The following is a 16,773-nucleotide window of genomic DNA, read 5'->3' as shown; positions in this document are numbered from 1 at the left end:
GCAATGTGGTATATTTTCTATTTTTTATTCTTTTTAAATTTACTTATGACTTAATCATTGATTTTATGTCCTTTGATTTATTCGATGTTCAGTTAGACCACTGAACTAGGGAAAGTGATTAGACTTCTTTCCCTTCAAATCTTCAGAAATATCAGTCTCTTTTAGAATTTTAATGTGTTAATTAAAAGTCAACACATTAGTGAATAATCTACATTGTTCTAGGTTACTCCTTGGCTGGCACTTGGAATGATTCTATGGAATTGGAAATTTCTTGAAAAGAGGAAAAAACTTTCTATAAATCAAGTATTTGAAGAACTTGAGTTACATTTTCTTCACTGTAGTTATCAAGAAGGAATTAAAGAGCATTAAGTATATAATACAATATGACTGGTCAGTTTGCTTTCTTCATTAGAAATAAATTCTTTATTCATTATATGTTTAAGTTGACAAATGACTGAATTTAACATTATATATAGAAATTACTTAATTTTTTAAAGAGGTAAAATGCAAAAGCACTTTTGTAAAGCTATACATCTGATAGAACTTTTCAGAAGTGATTTTTGAAGGATGCTGTTTCAACTGGAAATGCTATAAGATTTTAAGTAGGTTTATTATTATTTGGGGACCCCATAACTGAAAAATCTACATATACTTAATAATAGGTTGTTTTAACTAGAGAATAATGAATCATGAATCTTTGAGGCTCTAATAAAGCGGCACTATATGAACATTTAATCCCTTTCCTTTGGATCCTGAAACATTTAACTAGTACATTGCGACCCCTGCTGTTGTAAGAATTGCCGAATAACTGGGAAAAAATATCTACTTGTAGAAGGTTTTGTGATTTGAATAATTATTAAAGGTTAAGGAGAAATTGTGCTATAGGTCAGCTCTTTTACCATGTGAGGCTCTTAATAAAACCAAAAATTTTATTAGTACTGTTTTATCACATGAGTATTTTATTTAGAAATTTTGAATTTAGTTTTTTCCTTTGACATCAGGGACATATAAAGGGATTGATAAGGAATTTTAGAAATTATCATTTAAATTGTTATTTGTTGATTTATCCTGAAATCAATTTGCTTGGATAGTTTTGATCTTTTCTTAGGCATAGAGAAAGAAGGCATTATCTCACAAAATATTTAAAAACTTTTATTTGGATCCTTGGAAAACCTAGTATCCAAAGATTGTAAAAATTTATATCTAAGTTCCTTTGTTTTATTTTCCTAAATACCACCAAAATTATTCACTTATTTGACTTTTTGATATCTTAGGATTTCATAAGGATCTTAAATTTATCTCCGCTTAGTTCAGTATCAATTTATAATCTTTTCAGCTCTATTAATCCCTGTACTTGACATAGTTTCTTATGCTTAGTGACTTTATATTACCATCTGGGAGACCTATCATAGCCAATGGTTTCATCAATTGTAATTATATGCAAATTGAATTAGACCTACAAAGTTTAGCTTTACTTATATAATTGTTAGTTTGTTCAAGTTTCTTATGATATTGAGTTAACTTTTATGAAGTGTTTAAAGATTTTTGGCTCATCTAGGAATCATATTAAAAGGAAAATTCCCCTGTCATAAGTCCTTAAACCATTTGACATTGATACGTCTCGAGTACTTCCTTATATCACAATATCCTGGGTTGGGAAATGGCAAGGAAATTCCTTGTCATAGTGTATTCTTCAGTTCCCTAGAGAATGCACTGATAGTGTTTCAAAAGTAACTTGAAAAGCTAAATTTTAATAGCTTTTTGTCAGATGCACCAGGCGAATAATGTTTTTGTACCTCCTGAGAGATGCCATAGTTTTGCTGCTTAATACACTGAGTACTGTCTAATGTGCTTGGGGATGATGTTAGCATAGAAGCAAGCATAAAAATACAACTGAAATGTATTCTTTAGCAGAGCCTAGTTCATTGTGACATTGGTTTGTGCATAAAGCTTAAATATCACAAAAGCAGTGAATTACAGAGTGCATGCGTAATGATTTCATTAAGGAACTGCCACAGTTCACTGATGAACTCTTTGGGACAGTTTTGAGTTTATTTACACTTTTTCCCCTTTTATGAATGACATTGATGTGTATTTTAAATTGAGTAGTGTTCTTCATTTTCATGTCAGCCTTTCAGTTTTTAACTTGATTTTCACTTTAACTTGATTTTTCAAAGGCATTTAAACTCAATGGAATAAACCTTACAAAATATACAGACAGGTCTTATATTATAAACATGAATTTTTGCATGTGTTAAAATAAAAATAGAGTAAGCACAACCAACCTAATGATTAGGCAGATTAGGTAGCTACCTGTAAATTACAGGCAGTCACCACTTTCCACACTTTCTCTGTTATTTTGTAAGTTCCCTGTTATTAGGAGATTGCTGGAATTCAATGGTTAGAGCATCAAATTTCAAACTTTTGGTCTCAGGACATTTTTATACTCTTAAAAATAATTAAGGACCCCCACTATTTTTGGTTTATGTGGAGTTATGTTTATGGATATTTATTATATTCAAAAATAAAATGTTGCATATTTATTTTAAAATAATCTGCTATATGTTAACATAAATATTTTTATGAAAAATAACCCTTTCCCAGAAATTACTGAGAGGGGTGGACATAGTTTTACTTTTGCAGATTTGTTTACAGTCAGACAACATCTGGCTCTCATATCTTCCTCAACAATATATTGTGAAATCATGTTGTGTATGTCATATATATTATGTCATGTAGCCTTTTATGAAATAGTGAGAGTAAAAAAAATGAAAATAATGTATTAGTAGCATTATAAAATGGTGTGACATTGTGGATCCCCTTTAGTGAATGAAGTCACTCAGTCGTGTCTGACTGTTTGCGACCCCGTGGATTGTAGCCTACAAGACTTCTCTGTCCATGGGATTCTCCAGGCAAGAATACTGGAGTGGGTTACTATTTCCTTCTCCAGGGGATCTTCCCAACCCAGGAATCAAACCCAGGTCTCCCGCATTGGAGGCAGACGCTTTAACCTCTGAGCCACCAGGGAAGCCCGTGGATCCTCTTTGGGCATCCTCAAAACATAGTTTGGAAACCAGTGAATTAGAGCATTCTTTTCAAGCTTTTAATTCCTATTAAATGCAAGCACTCCTCGTAGTAACAGTATGTCAGGAGTCTCAAATTAGCAGGTTAAATCTAGCTGGAAGACATGTTTGGTTTTGCCAAGATACATTTTCTTAATCTTATATTTGGATTTCTAGTCAAGACCCAAGCACTCCTATTCCCATAGGATACTCCTGATTTTCTCTTACACTTCAATTCAGTCGCTTAGTCACGTCCGACTCTTTGCAACCGCATGAACTGCAGCACGCCAGGCCTCCCTGTCCGTCACCAACTCCCAGAGTTCACTCAAACTCATGTCCATCGAGTCGGTAATGCCATCCAGCCATCTCATCCTCTGTCGTCCCCTTCTCCTCCTGCCCCCAATCCCTCCCAGCATCAGAGTCTTTTCCAATGAGTCAACTCTTCGCATGAGGTGGCCAAAGTACTGGTGTTTCAGCTTTAGCATCATTCCTTCCAAAGAACACCCAGGACTGATCTCCTTTTTTTTTTTTTTTGATCTTTATTTTATTTTAAATTAAAATTTATTTATTTTAATTGGAGGCTAATTACAATATTGTATTGGTTTTGTCATACGTCAGCATGTATCCACCACGGGTGTACACGTCTTCCCAATTCTGAACTCACCTCCCACCTCCCTCCCCATACCATCCCTCTGGGTCATCCCAGTGCACCAGCCCCAACCATCTTGTATCCTGCATCAAACCTAGACTGGCGATTCATTTCTTATATGATATTATACATGTTTTAATGCCATTCTCCCAAATCATCCCACCCTATCCCTCTTCCACAGAGTCCAAAAGACTGATCTCCTTTAGAGTGGACTGGTTGAATCTTCGTAGTTCAAGGGACTCTCAAGAGTCTTCTCCAACACCACAGTTCAAAAGCATCAATTCTTCGCCACTCAGCTTTCTTCACAGTCCAACTCTCACATCCATACATGACCACTGGAAAAACCATAGCCTTGACTAGACGGACCTTTGTTGCCAAAGTACTGTCTCTGCTTTTGAATATACTATCTAGGTTGGTCATAACTTTTCTTCCAAGGAGTAAGCGTCTTTTAATTTCATGGCTGCAGTCACCATCTGCGGTGATTTTGGAGCCCCCAAAAATAGTCTGACACTGTTTTCACTGTTTCCCCACCTATTTCCCATGAAGTGATGGGACCAGATGCCATGATCTTTTTTTTCTGAATGTTGAGCTTTAAGCCAACTTTTTCACTCTCCTCTTTCACTTTCATCAAGAGGGTTTTTAGTTCCTCTTCACTTTCTGCCATAAGGGTGGTGTCATCTGCATATCTGAGGTTATTGATCTTTCTCCCGGCAATCTTGATTCCAGCTTGTGCTTCTTCCAGCCTTGCCCTTTGAATATCTAAGTGTTCATCCACCACATCTTAGTAAGAATCATTTTTACCAATTTCTTTAATACTTCGTGAAGGTTTAGAATATGTGTCACAGTACAGGAAGATGAAAACAGAAGACCCTGAGCTCAGATGGACAGCCACATAAAGATAATCTAGATAATCTAGCATCTGCATAATCAATAGTAGACCTTTAATGCTACCCAGCAGTTATACTGTTTCTTTTGTCTAGTCATTCTCCCATTCTTTTAAGTGAGAATATCATTCCTCTATCTTCTAAATCCAGCACCTTATCCTCATCTCAAAAGGCTCTCTCATCCTTTTGCTTCCTATTTGATTGAGAAAGTAGAAGCGTAGAAGAGAATTTCCATGAGTTTCTGTTGCCACAGTTACCCTCCTGCCTGCATCTGTGTCTACACTTTCCTTCTCTCCCATTATTATGAACTTGCCCCTATTCTTACCATAAGCCATACTCCCTCCCTATTCTATTCTCTCTCCTACTCAAGATTCTTGCTCCAGAAGTTCTCCTCTGTCCCACATTATTAACTTTCCCTCTCTATTACATCATTCCCATCAAATACAATTATGCTATCATTTCATCCATCTTAATAAAGATTCTTCTTGACTCTTCACTCTTTTACCTTTTAGCTGTCATCCTATTTCTTTTGTTTCCTTTTGACTTCTTTAAAGTTGAGAGTCGTGAATCTATGCTAATTTGCTGAAACTAATTTTATTGGTTATGGCAGAAAAATTAGGATTCCTAGATTCAGCAGCGCTTTGTCATGCCTGTTTCACAATTACACATGAATCATTTCAAAATGAATCCAAATGTTAGACCATATTCTCTTCAGTTGAAGATAAAATAGTTTCTATGGTGTTGTAAATGAATATAAGTTTTTCTACATTATGTGAGTAGACCCAGAATAGTTTTAAGAGTAAGAATAGCACCTGATTCATCTTGATCAGGATTAATTAGGTAATCTGGGTTTCAGGGCATTTTCCAAGGCTGTAGAAAGATTTTATCAGCATGTAGGGAGTCAGACCAGGTCAAAAGTTAAGTGATAAATGTTTGATTTCTTCCGGTTGAAACAAGTCCTATTTTCCTTATTGTTGGAGATCACCAGAGTAGATACTGTTAAACTCTAAACTTTGATCACTTAAAAATTAAGGGTTATTTTCTTTGACCATTCTGTCATATGTCCTTAAGATAAAATTTAAAAAGTTAAATTCTAAACACTCCTGAAATTCCCTCATAAAGTTAAATTAACTTTTCATTATATATGAATATGACTTTATAAAGTATCATAAAATGAAGAAATAAGCTTGTCTTTATAAACAGATTAACATTTTATAAATAACCTTTTCTGACTTGTTTATAAAAAGCAAAATGGTCAGACATTTTTCCAATAGGAACTATTTTTCATTTTTTAAATACTAAGTTGCCTTTACGATGATTTAAGAAAGTTAAAGTAGTTTTTTTATAACTTTATTTGGCCTGTTTATTACACAACTGTTATGGAATTTCACACATCTATTTCAGTACGTAGCTCCTCATAGACTACTACACTGTTTCTCAATTTTAATAGGCCTCATTTATCCTGTAAATAGACCTACATTTTCTTACCTGATCAAGTAAGCAAACAATAAGGGTCAGATGTGGCCAACACTTTAACAAAAAGCACATGTCTGGCTGTCAGGGTGAAGTAGAGTCATATCAAGATTGCTTGAAGTTATTAATGGCAGTAAAATTTATGCTTCCTCCTGTTTTCCCAATTAAATCAAGAAGCCTTTTTTCTTAGGATTCTTCTATCACCAGCTGGTTCCAATACTCGGTGTGTGAATATTGCCTGGGGTGTCTCCAATTCTAGGTGGTAAAAGCTGACCGAAGCACATTAACTGAATGATGTGAGCCTATAGGCTTGAAAGCAGCCATTGTTAAGGGCTTTATGTTGGACCTTATCATTTTTACTACAAATATGCATATTTTGTAATGTATTATAAATAAGTTGCAGTATGCTCTGGATAAAAGAATACTCCAGGCAAGGTAAAATTGAAACGTTGAAAATATTTTAAAAATAAACCACATGACAGAATGTACCACTGTACATACTAAAGAGAAAGGGCTTCCGTAATGGCTCAGCTGGCAAAGAATCTGCCTGCAATGCAGAAGACCCAGGGGATGTGGATTTGATCCCTGGGATGGGAAGAACCCCTGGAGGAGGAAATGGCAAACCGCTTTAGTATTCTTGCCTAAAAAATCCCATGGACAGAGGAGCCTGGTGGGTTACAAAAGGTCTTAGAGTTGGGCATCACTGAGTGACTAAGCACAGCACAGCACGTAGTAAAAAAGAGTGAAAATATGTCAAAAGTGCTGAATTTTGGAGTACTTATTTCATGAATATGTCTTAATGTGACAGAACTATTAAGCTTAATGGTAGATTTACAATTTAAGTTTTGTTACAATTTTTAAATTAAGTAATTGGGCACAAAAATCATCCATAATCCATTGTATCACAAAACTATTTTTACACTTGTTTTCATACTGATCATTGTAACCTATAAATTCTGTCATCCCTCCCCAGCTCATGGTTAAAAACTCTTGGCTTTTATCTATTAATATCAAATCTCTGTTAGAAATGACTGAACAGATCCGTTCTAGAAAAGAAGACGATCCAGTAGCGTTGCAATCTTAAAAATTGGTCTCTCCAAATTCAAGTTTTAACTAACGCTATCAGTCTAGTCATGCTGGTTAGCTGCAGTGTGTGCTCTAATAAGTTAAACAAAAAACGATATGGAAACATGTACAAAGGAACATCTAATATACTTGCAATATATTTTTTAGTGTATTTCAATATAGTCAATACATATGTTCAATAATTGTTGCAGTTATCTTTTAAGTGGTGATTTTCCCTGTGACATTTTTCACTATATTGATAGAGCATTAAGGGCTCCAACTCTACCGTAAATTTAAAAGCACTTATGAATTTTGAAGTATGCTGTATTCACATAGACTTTCCAGGGGTAATTCATCACTTTAATGCTGCTCTATTCTAATAAAGGGGGTGTTCATATTCCCACTTCTCTTATCTTTTCATGGACCCTTTGTGACTTCAAAGGGAGTTTTCTGCTTTGAACGAAGACATGGAGTGCAGAAGGGAATGAGAATCTGGCTAATAATGTGGCCCATAACTTGTGTTCTCACTCTGTTTTTACAAAGTGTTGGGCTGGGTGTACTGCAGAAGCGGAAATTTGGCTTTGAGTTCTGGTGTTCAGAACTCATGTCTCTGCTTGACTGAACTGTGAATGGAAAATCCCAAGTGTCTTACAAAATTAGTAGCTAAATGATGTTTTTACTAATCACTTGAGATGAAAAAAAACTGGAGACATTTTAAAATTCAAAACCCATCAGCATGCGTTTGCCCTTTAATTGGCAGAAAATCAGTCATGAGAGCAACCCAGAGTGGACTTTTTTCCTGCTTCAGCTGCTCCAGCTGAACTACAGCTGCAAATTTCTTTAAAAAGAAAAAAAAAAATCTTGAGTGTACATTATAAGTGCAGTAATTCCCACAAAATCAGTTGCTGGAGTTAATGACCAGTTTGTTAAGGCATTAACTGCCCTCAGCTGGGAATGACCAATTTTGAGGCGAATGGCTGCACAACTGCTAAGATAATTCAGTAACGCTTTCAAATAATGATCCAGCTAATTAACGGTGAATTCCTGTGGAAATCCTATCGAAGTACTTATGACCTCTGTATTTAATAGCCAGTGAGTTCATCATGATTCATGTTTATTACCATAAATACCAAAGGAATCATAATGACTAGGCCGTTTTTTTTTTTTTTTCATCCTGCGCTTATTACTTGAACAGATCTGACTAAGCCACCTCTAGTCATTAAGGACCTTAGTTCCCAAAATATTCAATCTTTTCACTGCTCTACTCAGAATTCACAGAGCCTTTGGTGCTATGCCAGCATAGCAACTATTGGCAGACTGTTTTAGCTTGGGATGCCATTAGGGAATAATTGATGTCTATAAGTCTTAAAGGAACCCTTTTGAAATGTCTGCCATTTGTAGGATGTGGAGAAATCATAGTTGGTTAGTTAGAGTTTATGGTTCTTAATCATGAGTTCTTATGGGAAAATTGTAACTCCCAGTCCCAGATTCCTTTAGGATATGCAAGAATTTTGGGGGATTTGTTTTTTAAGAACACATCTTTTCTACCAGTGAGTGAAGAAGACTATTAAGGATAAGCCTTAATTTTACTTGGACCATTTAATCTCTCTTAATGGCTGTTTATTGCTATGTGATCTTTAAATTTTTTTTTTTAAGTAATAGTTAATAATACACGTTGGCTGCCAGAAAGCCTCTACTTTCTGTGTGCAGCTGTGTTTGAAGAGAGGAATTCGGGTTATTTCCAGACACCTTCTCCCTCCAGGTAGTCACTTTTTTCCTCCAATGCTTTGTCCTTCTGCTGTAGCTGTCAGATATCTGCTAGATGCCATTAAGGAATAGGCTGTGTTTTTATGAAGCAATCAATCATTTGTATAGTCATTTATGATTCAATGAGTAAGATACCTGTGGTTCATATACTATAATCTTCCTATCTTGCAGTTCTTTAGGGGAGATTGGAAATATGTGATTTGTAACAATAAAAGAAGTTAGAACCATCAAGGTAATATATAGGTAATAATATGATTTATAAAATATTTGCATCATTTTTTAATAAAAGGACGTGTCATTTTATATTTTTTTCATTTCCTAAATACAAAATGAGAAGAAAATCAATTTTATAGTTATTTGCAAATCAATTGATTGAATTCTAGGGAAACTTTATCCAGATAAAATCTAGAAGACGTATCAGCAAATTGGGTATATTTGCTGATATGACCTCTGCGTGCAGTATTGTAGTCCCTTAGATCTGTCATCACCCCCTTTCACACTTTCCTCAAGGGAAAAAAATATACATCTCTGGTGTAGTGCTGGTTGTATTTCAGTTTCTATTGTATAGTTGTGCTCAGCTCAAACAAATGGGAAACACCTATACATTTTATTTGCCCGGGACTTGCTACTTAAAGATAAGTGAAGTAATATAGTTAATTGTGAGGTTTGTCTTCTGTGTTTTCAGACTGTTTCTCTCTGTATCCTTTCATCTTATAGCCCATCACCTCCACAGCTGTTCCCTGCTCTAGGAGTGAAATGAAGTTCTATTACAGGACAGAAGGAAGAGAGGTTCACAGTGTGTTTGTGGTAGTGGTGGTGGAAGAACACATACTGGTGACAGTTATCTATCCTTTAATCATTTTCGTTTCCCAATTTTTGTTCTGAGTAAGGGGTTTATAACCCTGTCAGAATGAGAGGCTGATGAATGATTCAGATGAAGCTGATAGGGGTCACTGAACGGAGCCTTGAGACAGAAGATGACTCTCCCAAGACCATCCTTTGGGTATAAAAGAGCTTTACAGGAAAGTGACTGGGAGCAAGTGGCTCACCTGCAGGGGCAGAATATACCTGTGAACCCTGTATAGCCATCTCAGAGGAATCTTGGCTGCTTCTTAAACCTGCATTACCTCTAAACTACAGTCAAATCTTGAGGATAGAAAACCACAAAGACAGCATATATATTAGGAAAACGTGATATGGCAGAAACCAACACAATATTGTAATTATCCTTCAATTAAAAATAAATTTAAAAGAAAATGCAAGAATAGTGTTCTATTGGTAAAACAGAAACATTATTTTCAACATAATAATAGTAAGTAATGGCATTTATTGAATCAGTTTATTGTGTATCAGACTCAGTACTAATTGTTTTACCAGGATTCTCTCACCTAATCCTTGCATACCAACTCTTTGAGATAGATATAGTTGTTATTCCAGTTTCATAGATGAAGAAACTGAAACACAGAAAATTTAAATAACACTCAGAAGGCCATTTTTCCTAGTAAGTGGCAGAGCCACAAATTGAACCTAAGCAGTCAGCCTCTAGGGCCTGGGCTTTGAACCACAATGGTATACTGCCTCTATTGACCACTTTATTCAACTTTTAAGCATTTAAGCACCTCATTTTTCTCATAAAATCAAGCTCTGCTTGATAGCAGTTCTTGTCCAATTCAGTGAGAATGAGTTTCAGAATGGCTATAGAGCTAGTCTCCCATACTGCTCGGGACACAATGTAATTTGTCCCTGTCAGGATCTTTCATCCATTGGAACCTATTGCATCTGGACACAGGTACTCTGATAAATAACTGATTGCTTTTCTGCATTTCATCTCCCTTCTTCCCCTCTTCTATCATCTTCTTACCTTTTTTTTTTTCCCAAGACCCCCAGATCCTATAGAGTCCCTTCTTAACTGCATTTTCTGTCTGTACCGTGCCTCTAAGGAATAATGATAATAATTCCTGTTTATTAGGTTTTATTTCACCCTTTATGCTATTTCCTGGAAGGCCTGCTTACTAGAGAGTACGTGCACACAGGCTTTATAGTCAGACCTAGGTTTGAATCTCAGATTCATAGCTGTTTACTTTTGAAGGATTTATAGCCTTAATGAATGTCATTAGCTCTCTCCAAATCAAAGATAATATCTACCTCTTCAGTTTTAAGGGTTAAATGAGAAAATATATGCTTAACATACAATAGGAACTATCAAGTTTGCTTAATTCTGTCTTCCTCTCTCTCAAAGAATTTTAGTTATGTAAACATTGGCTGTCCACCAATCTTTTGGGATAGCCTTGTATCCCTTAAACTTCTGTTCCCTTCAGTCCTTTCTTTTTAGCACATTTTGGGATTATGATAATCATTATAGGTTAAGATTATGGGAAATTAGGGATATATATGTATATTCCAGAGAAGGCAATGGCACCCCACTCCAGTACTCCTGCCTGGAAAATCCCATGGATGGAGGAGCCTGGTGGGCTGCAGTCCATGGGGTCGCTAAGGGTCGGACACGACTGAGTGGCTTCATTTTCACTTTTCACTTTCATGCATTGGAGAAGGAAATGGCAACCCACTCCAGTATTCTTGCCTGGAGAATCCCAGGGATGGGGGAGCCTGGCGGGCTGCCGTCGATGGGGTCCCACAAAGTCGGACACGACTGAAGCGACTTAGCAGCAGCAGGGGTATATTCAGAGATTTTTTAAAATAGAAGATCACAGATAAAGAATTAGGAAGGTATAGGAGAACTCAAGGAGCTTTCACCTTTCTCTGTCCCATGAATATGGGGAGAGGAGAAGGAGAAAGCAAGCACAGAAGAACAGAGTTAAAACAGGTAGCACAATGAATCATCCTACGTTTTGAAACTAGAGGGTTTTGCTGTGTTAAAAAAGAAAGTAATGTATTAATAAGCTATTGTATCTGAGATGTTTCTGGCATATTCATCTACTTTTAAAAAATGACTGTAATTTTAGGACTGTAGACTTTCTGTTATATCACATACCCTTTCTCCTGAGTTGTCCTTTGTAAGTGATAATGATACAGATACATAATCACATATAATACATATACACACATACATATGTATGCACACATATAATTTGCTCTAGAAAACCTTCCTTGTTATCCTGTTTATGGAGCACAGATCTCTTAAAAGTGAATCTTTGTTTCCTCTCGCCTTTCATGAATGGATGTACCAGGAGAATCCTGCAGTTTAGGATCTTTTAACTAATACCAGCAGTAGACAAACTCTTCTCAAACAGAATAGCATCCTATTTCATTCTTAGTGCTACTCTGAATTTTAATGTTTGATGATTTACTTTGATATTAAAAAATCATTTATTTTAGATATTGAGTTCTCTGTTTCTTTTACCATTTATTTAGTATTGCTTCCCTGGTAGCTCAGAGGGTAAAGCGCCTGGATTCAATCCCCAGGTCGGGAAGATCCCCTGGAGAAGGAAATGGCAACCCACTCCAGTACTCTTGCCTGGAAAATGCCACGGATGGAGGAGCCTGCTAGGCTACAGTCCATGGGATTGCAAAGAGTCACACACACGACTGAGCCACTTCACTTCTCCATATTTCATTCTTAGTGCCATTCTGAATTTTAATGTTTGATTATTTACTTCGATGTTAAAAAATATTTTAATTTGGATATTGATTCCTCTGTTTCTTTTACCATTTATTTAGTAAGTTGTGTGACTTAGAATCCTATTGATCAGTTAATCCATTACATACAGAAAATACCTTCAAATAATATTTTGTAAAAACTAAGTAGGACTAGAACCTACCCACAGGTGAACAGCATACAGAAAGAAGCTGGAATAGCAAGGAAAGAGATTGTGCCTTCAGAATATTGAGTTTACTGTTAGAACTTCCTTAAAAAGATTTTTTAATATCTCAGCCCCAGAAGAAAAGCTAAATACTGTAAAGTATACATACTCTGACCAAAACCCTAAGAGATACTTTTCCTCTCTAGAGAAGAAAGTTGGAATTTTTCATTTTTAATCTACATATCATGCAAACCCAAGTCTTTTCTGTTAAGATTGCTCTCATCCCCAGAGCAGAATAATGAAGTTGGGAATACCCAGTTAGTCTCTACTTTTCTCTTTCTTGGAGTTATTTCACAATTTTTCAATTACATTTTCCTCCAAATGTAGGTTCTGCATATATTATATTCCAAGTGGTTGAGTATAGTGAATTCATAGTTTTTTAGTGAAGATGAAAGTGTTTACTAGTGTGTATTCATCTGACAAACATATGCTAGATTTTACTGTTTCTGTTTTACACCATGAAGTTATTTTTACATTGATATTGAGAGTCCCTAGAAATAGGCTCTAGCCAAACAATTTAAAAAGTGAGAGTCCCTAGAAATAGACTGTAGCCAAACAATTTAAAAAGGTGCAAAAGTGTTGATTTTTTAAAATTCTTTTTTTAAAATGTGCTTTACCCTATCATATGTCAGCATATGTCAGTCTTTTATATCTGCTAATAGTACCTCTTGAAAGACCATTTCACCTTATGATACAAAACTATTTGAGAGACATTGTAATGTACCTTTGGTGTGTATATAACTTCACCTCTGGTGAAGATTTTTGAGTCAGAGAGACCTGTGTTTAAAGCCCTGCTCAGCTGTTTAACATGGCTATGTAGGAAGTATTTTTCTCTGTTAGGTTCCCCTTCTGACACATAAGGATGACAAAATTGATTTGACAGACTGTTTTGAAGATTCACATTGTTCTTTCTTAGCATATGATATATTTTTGTCTAACATAATAAGCTCCATGAAAACAAGATTGTAGAAAGAGGCTCACTATATTTCTTAAATTTACCTGTAAAAGACCCTTGGAGATTTTACTTAAAACACTTCTGTGTTACATCTGAAGATCTTATAAAACCAGTGACGTCTTTGTGCTTATTTTTTCAGTTTTAGCCTCTGATTTTTTAAATATAACATTGTGTTTTTTTCCAGCTTTATTGAGATCTAATTGATGTAGCAATTGTAAGTTTAAGGTGATAACTTGATATATATATATGTATTGTAAAATATGTTAAGTTTAGACATAAGGTTAGTTACCTATACCACTGTAAGGTAAGTTAAGGTTAGTTACCACATACAATACTTTTTTCTGGTTGTGAGAACTTTTAAGATATATTCTCTTAGTAACTTTCAAATATACAATACAGTTAACTAGTTATAGTTAACTAATTGTTAACTATAACAGCTCCTCTGGTGGCTCAGACAGTAAAGAATCTGCTGCAGTACAAAAGGTCCAGTTTCAGTCCTTGGGTTGGGAAGATCCCCTGGAGAAGGGCATTGTAACCCAGTCCAGTATTCTTGCCTAGAGAATTGTTAACTATAGTCACCTTGCTTCTTAAATATTAAAAATAGAATCAATCAGCAGATATTTTTTGACAAAATTCCATATACAGATCCTGTAAGAATACCAAAGTTTATGTCCTCTAAGAATTGCTCACCACCTTACAAAGATATATCTAATATCTGAAAAATTCAATAAGAATATAAGTTAGTATTATTAAAAAAACACAAAGTATTTTAGTAATTTTGTACTATAGTTGACATAGGAATACAGGTGCTGAAATTGTCTTCCTTGTTAAAATATATTTAAAATTTTCTTGATATATTAATTAAATTTATGTACATATTTGATTTTTTTTAATTCCAAATATCTCCCAAGATTTTCTTATAACCAAAAATTTTTTAAAGAATATTATTTTTTGGATAAAACTTTTTAGCAAAACAATTTTTCTAGGTCAAGTTTTGTCACTGACTTTGAGATCATATAAAGATCCTCAAAATATGGTATATGAAAGCATATAGAAGGATTAAATGACATATTCAAGTTCCATTTTATTTTTCAAATCTATGATATATTATTCACTTTCCTTTTTTCAGTTTCAAGGTGTATAAAACGAGAATAATCTTACCTCGAAGTTCTAAGACAATCCTTAGACTATGCTTATTAGTCTATATTATACCCTTTAGCAATTCATAGTCATGTATTTTTTTTCTGTTCAATCTATCAATGTTTTTATTTATTTATTTTAATATAAATTTATTTATTTTAATTGGAGGCTAATTACAATATTGTATTGAATAGTCATATATTTTTTTAATGTTGCAAATACTGTTCTACTTTTTATCATTTATGTTCTTTTTCCAGTTTCTGATTCATAGAAATTAAATAAACTTTTTTGTTTACTATATTTACTGTACATATCACTGAACTGTGTTAAATATATTTTGATAAAACAGGGATGGGGAGGCCAGTGGCCAAATCTACATTTTAGTGGGCTGCTGAGAACAATTAATTCTTCAGTTTGTGATTAACTTTTCTCACAAGTATACCTTGTAAAATACTTGCAATTTCTTGGAACTTAGTGATATTTCGCAGTTGGTGTGCTCCAGACTTTGAAATTGAAATCAGTCCAGTTCAGTCGCTCAGTCGTGTCCAACTCCTTGCAGCCCCTCCTTGCAGCACTCGGGCTTCCCTGTCCATCACCAACTCCCGGAGCTTGCTCAACTAACTTTTGGCTGTGCTAGGTCTTCCTGGCTGGGCAGGCTTTTCTCTAGTTGTGGCAAGCAGGGAAATTGAAATAGGAAGCTCAAAATGTTCATATTTTTCTAAATTAGAAAAATTTCATATTTTCTAAATTAGAATTTGTATAAGGATTTTTATTGATTCCATAGTTTAAGTTTTAATGCATTAATTTGAGTTTATTATACAAAAAATTAATTTCTTTGTGGTCATTTCATGCAAAGCATAGCATAATATAAAATCTCACCATATCCATGATGTCTTATTTCCAGGCAATGAAAACTACAAACAAATAGCAATGTGTGTTCTTTACCACATAAGCATGGATGACCGCTTTAAATCAATGTTTGCATATACTGACTGCATACCACAGGTGAGTGGTTTAAGTGTTTTTTTAAAAAATCGTTTAAAAAATGTGTTTTTTGCTTTCTTCTCTTGATTTGTCAAATAGCTTTTTTCTTTAAAAATTCCCTACTAAAAGTAATATAAATTTGTTATATACAGTCTGAAAGTACAGACAGTATAAAAATGAAAATAACTTTCTAATTTATCCCATAAAAATTGATGTAAATGAACATATGTAAGCAAATGAAATAATGTGGGAAAAAATCATAGTATATAGAAGCTTAATCATATCTCGATTTTTTTCTTTAGTTTTAATTCCTAAAAGTAGAATTACTAAGTCAAAAGGTGTTTTGTGTATTTGACACAATATGGCCAAATTACCTTCCAAGAAGACATGAGTTGATTTCTCCCAACTATCATTTCACTTTTAACAACACTAGATACTATCATTTCTTTAAAAATGGAATGTTTGGGGTTTTTTTAATTTGCATTCTGTGAATATTGGTGAGATTGAACATTTTTTACATTTTTACTGTTGACATTATATTATAAATCTTTTACTTCTATTGATAATTTTTCCATTGGCATGTCAATATTTTGGGACTAATACATAAGATCTGTATATATAATAACCATTTTAACTCCTTGTCATATTACAGACATTTCCCAACTTTGTCATTTGCCCTTTAATTTTGTTTGTGGTCAACTGTTTTAAATGCTTTGCATGCTCTGATGAAAAAAATGCTTCATCAAAATACTTTTACTTTCTTTTATAGCACTGTTCTCAAGAAAGATTTTTGCTACAACTCAGTTGTTTAGTATATTTCATATGTTAGGTTTATTTGTCTTGAAAGAGTTTAGTGATTTTCTTTCATGAACTGTAAGGGTTGAGATTCTTTGTTGTTCAGTCGCTAAGTCGTCTCTGACTCTTTTTGCAACCCCATGGACTGTAGTCTGCTAGGCTCCTCTGTCCATGAGAT

The 16,773-nt window shown here is 34.6% G+C and overlaps 1 protein-coding gene across 1 annotated transcript in view; it reads left to right on the top strand.

Moving 5' to 3' along the window:
• Positions 1–16,773, top strand: part of KIFAP3 (kinesin associated protein 3) — a 146,623-nt gene that overhangs the window by 61,390 nt on the left and 68,460 nt on the right. The window contains exon 11 of the mRNA XM_052653813.1: positions 15,721–15,821. Within this exon, the coding sequence (XP_052509773.1) occupies positions 15,721–15,821 (101 nt within the window). The remainder of the gene's footprint in view (positions 1–15,720; positions 15,822–16,773) is intronic.

This window comes from Budorcas taxicolor, chromosome 16 (assembly GCF_023091745.1).
Source record: "Budorcas taxicolor isolate Tak-1 chromosome 16, Takin1.1, whole genome shotgun sequence".
Classification (NCBI taxonomy): Eukaryota; Metazoa; Chordata; class Mammalia; order Artiodactyla; family Bovidae; genus Budorcas; species Budorcas taxicolor.
The sequence above is the reverse complement of the archived record's forward strand: the minus strand, read 5'-3'. Positions and strand labels throughout refer to the sequence as shown.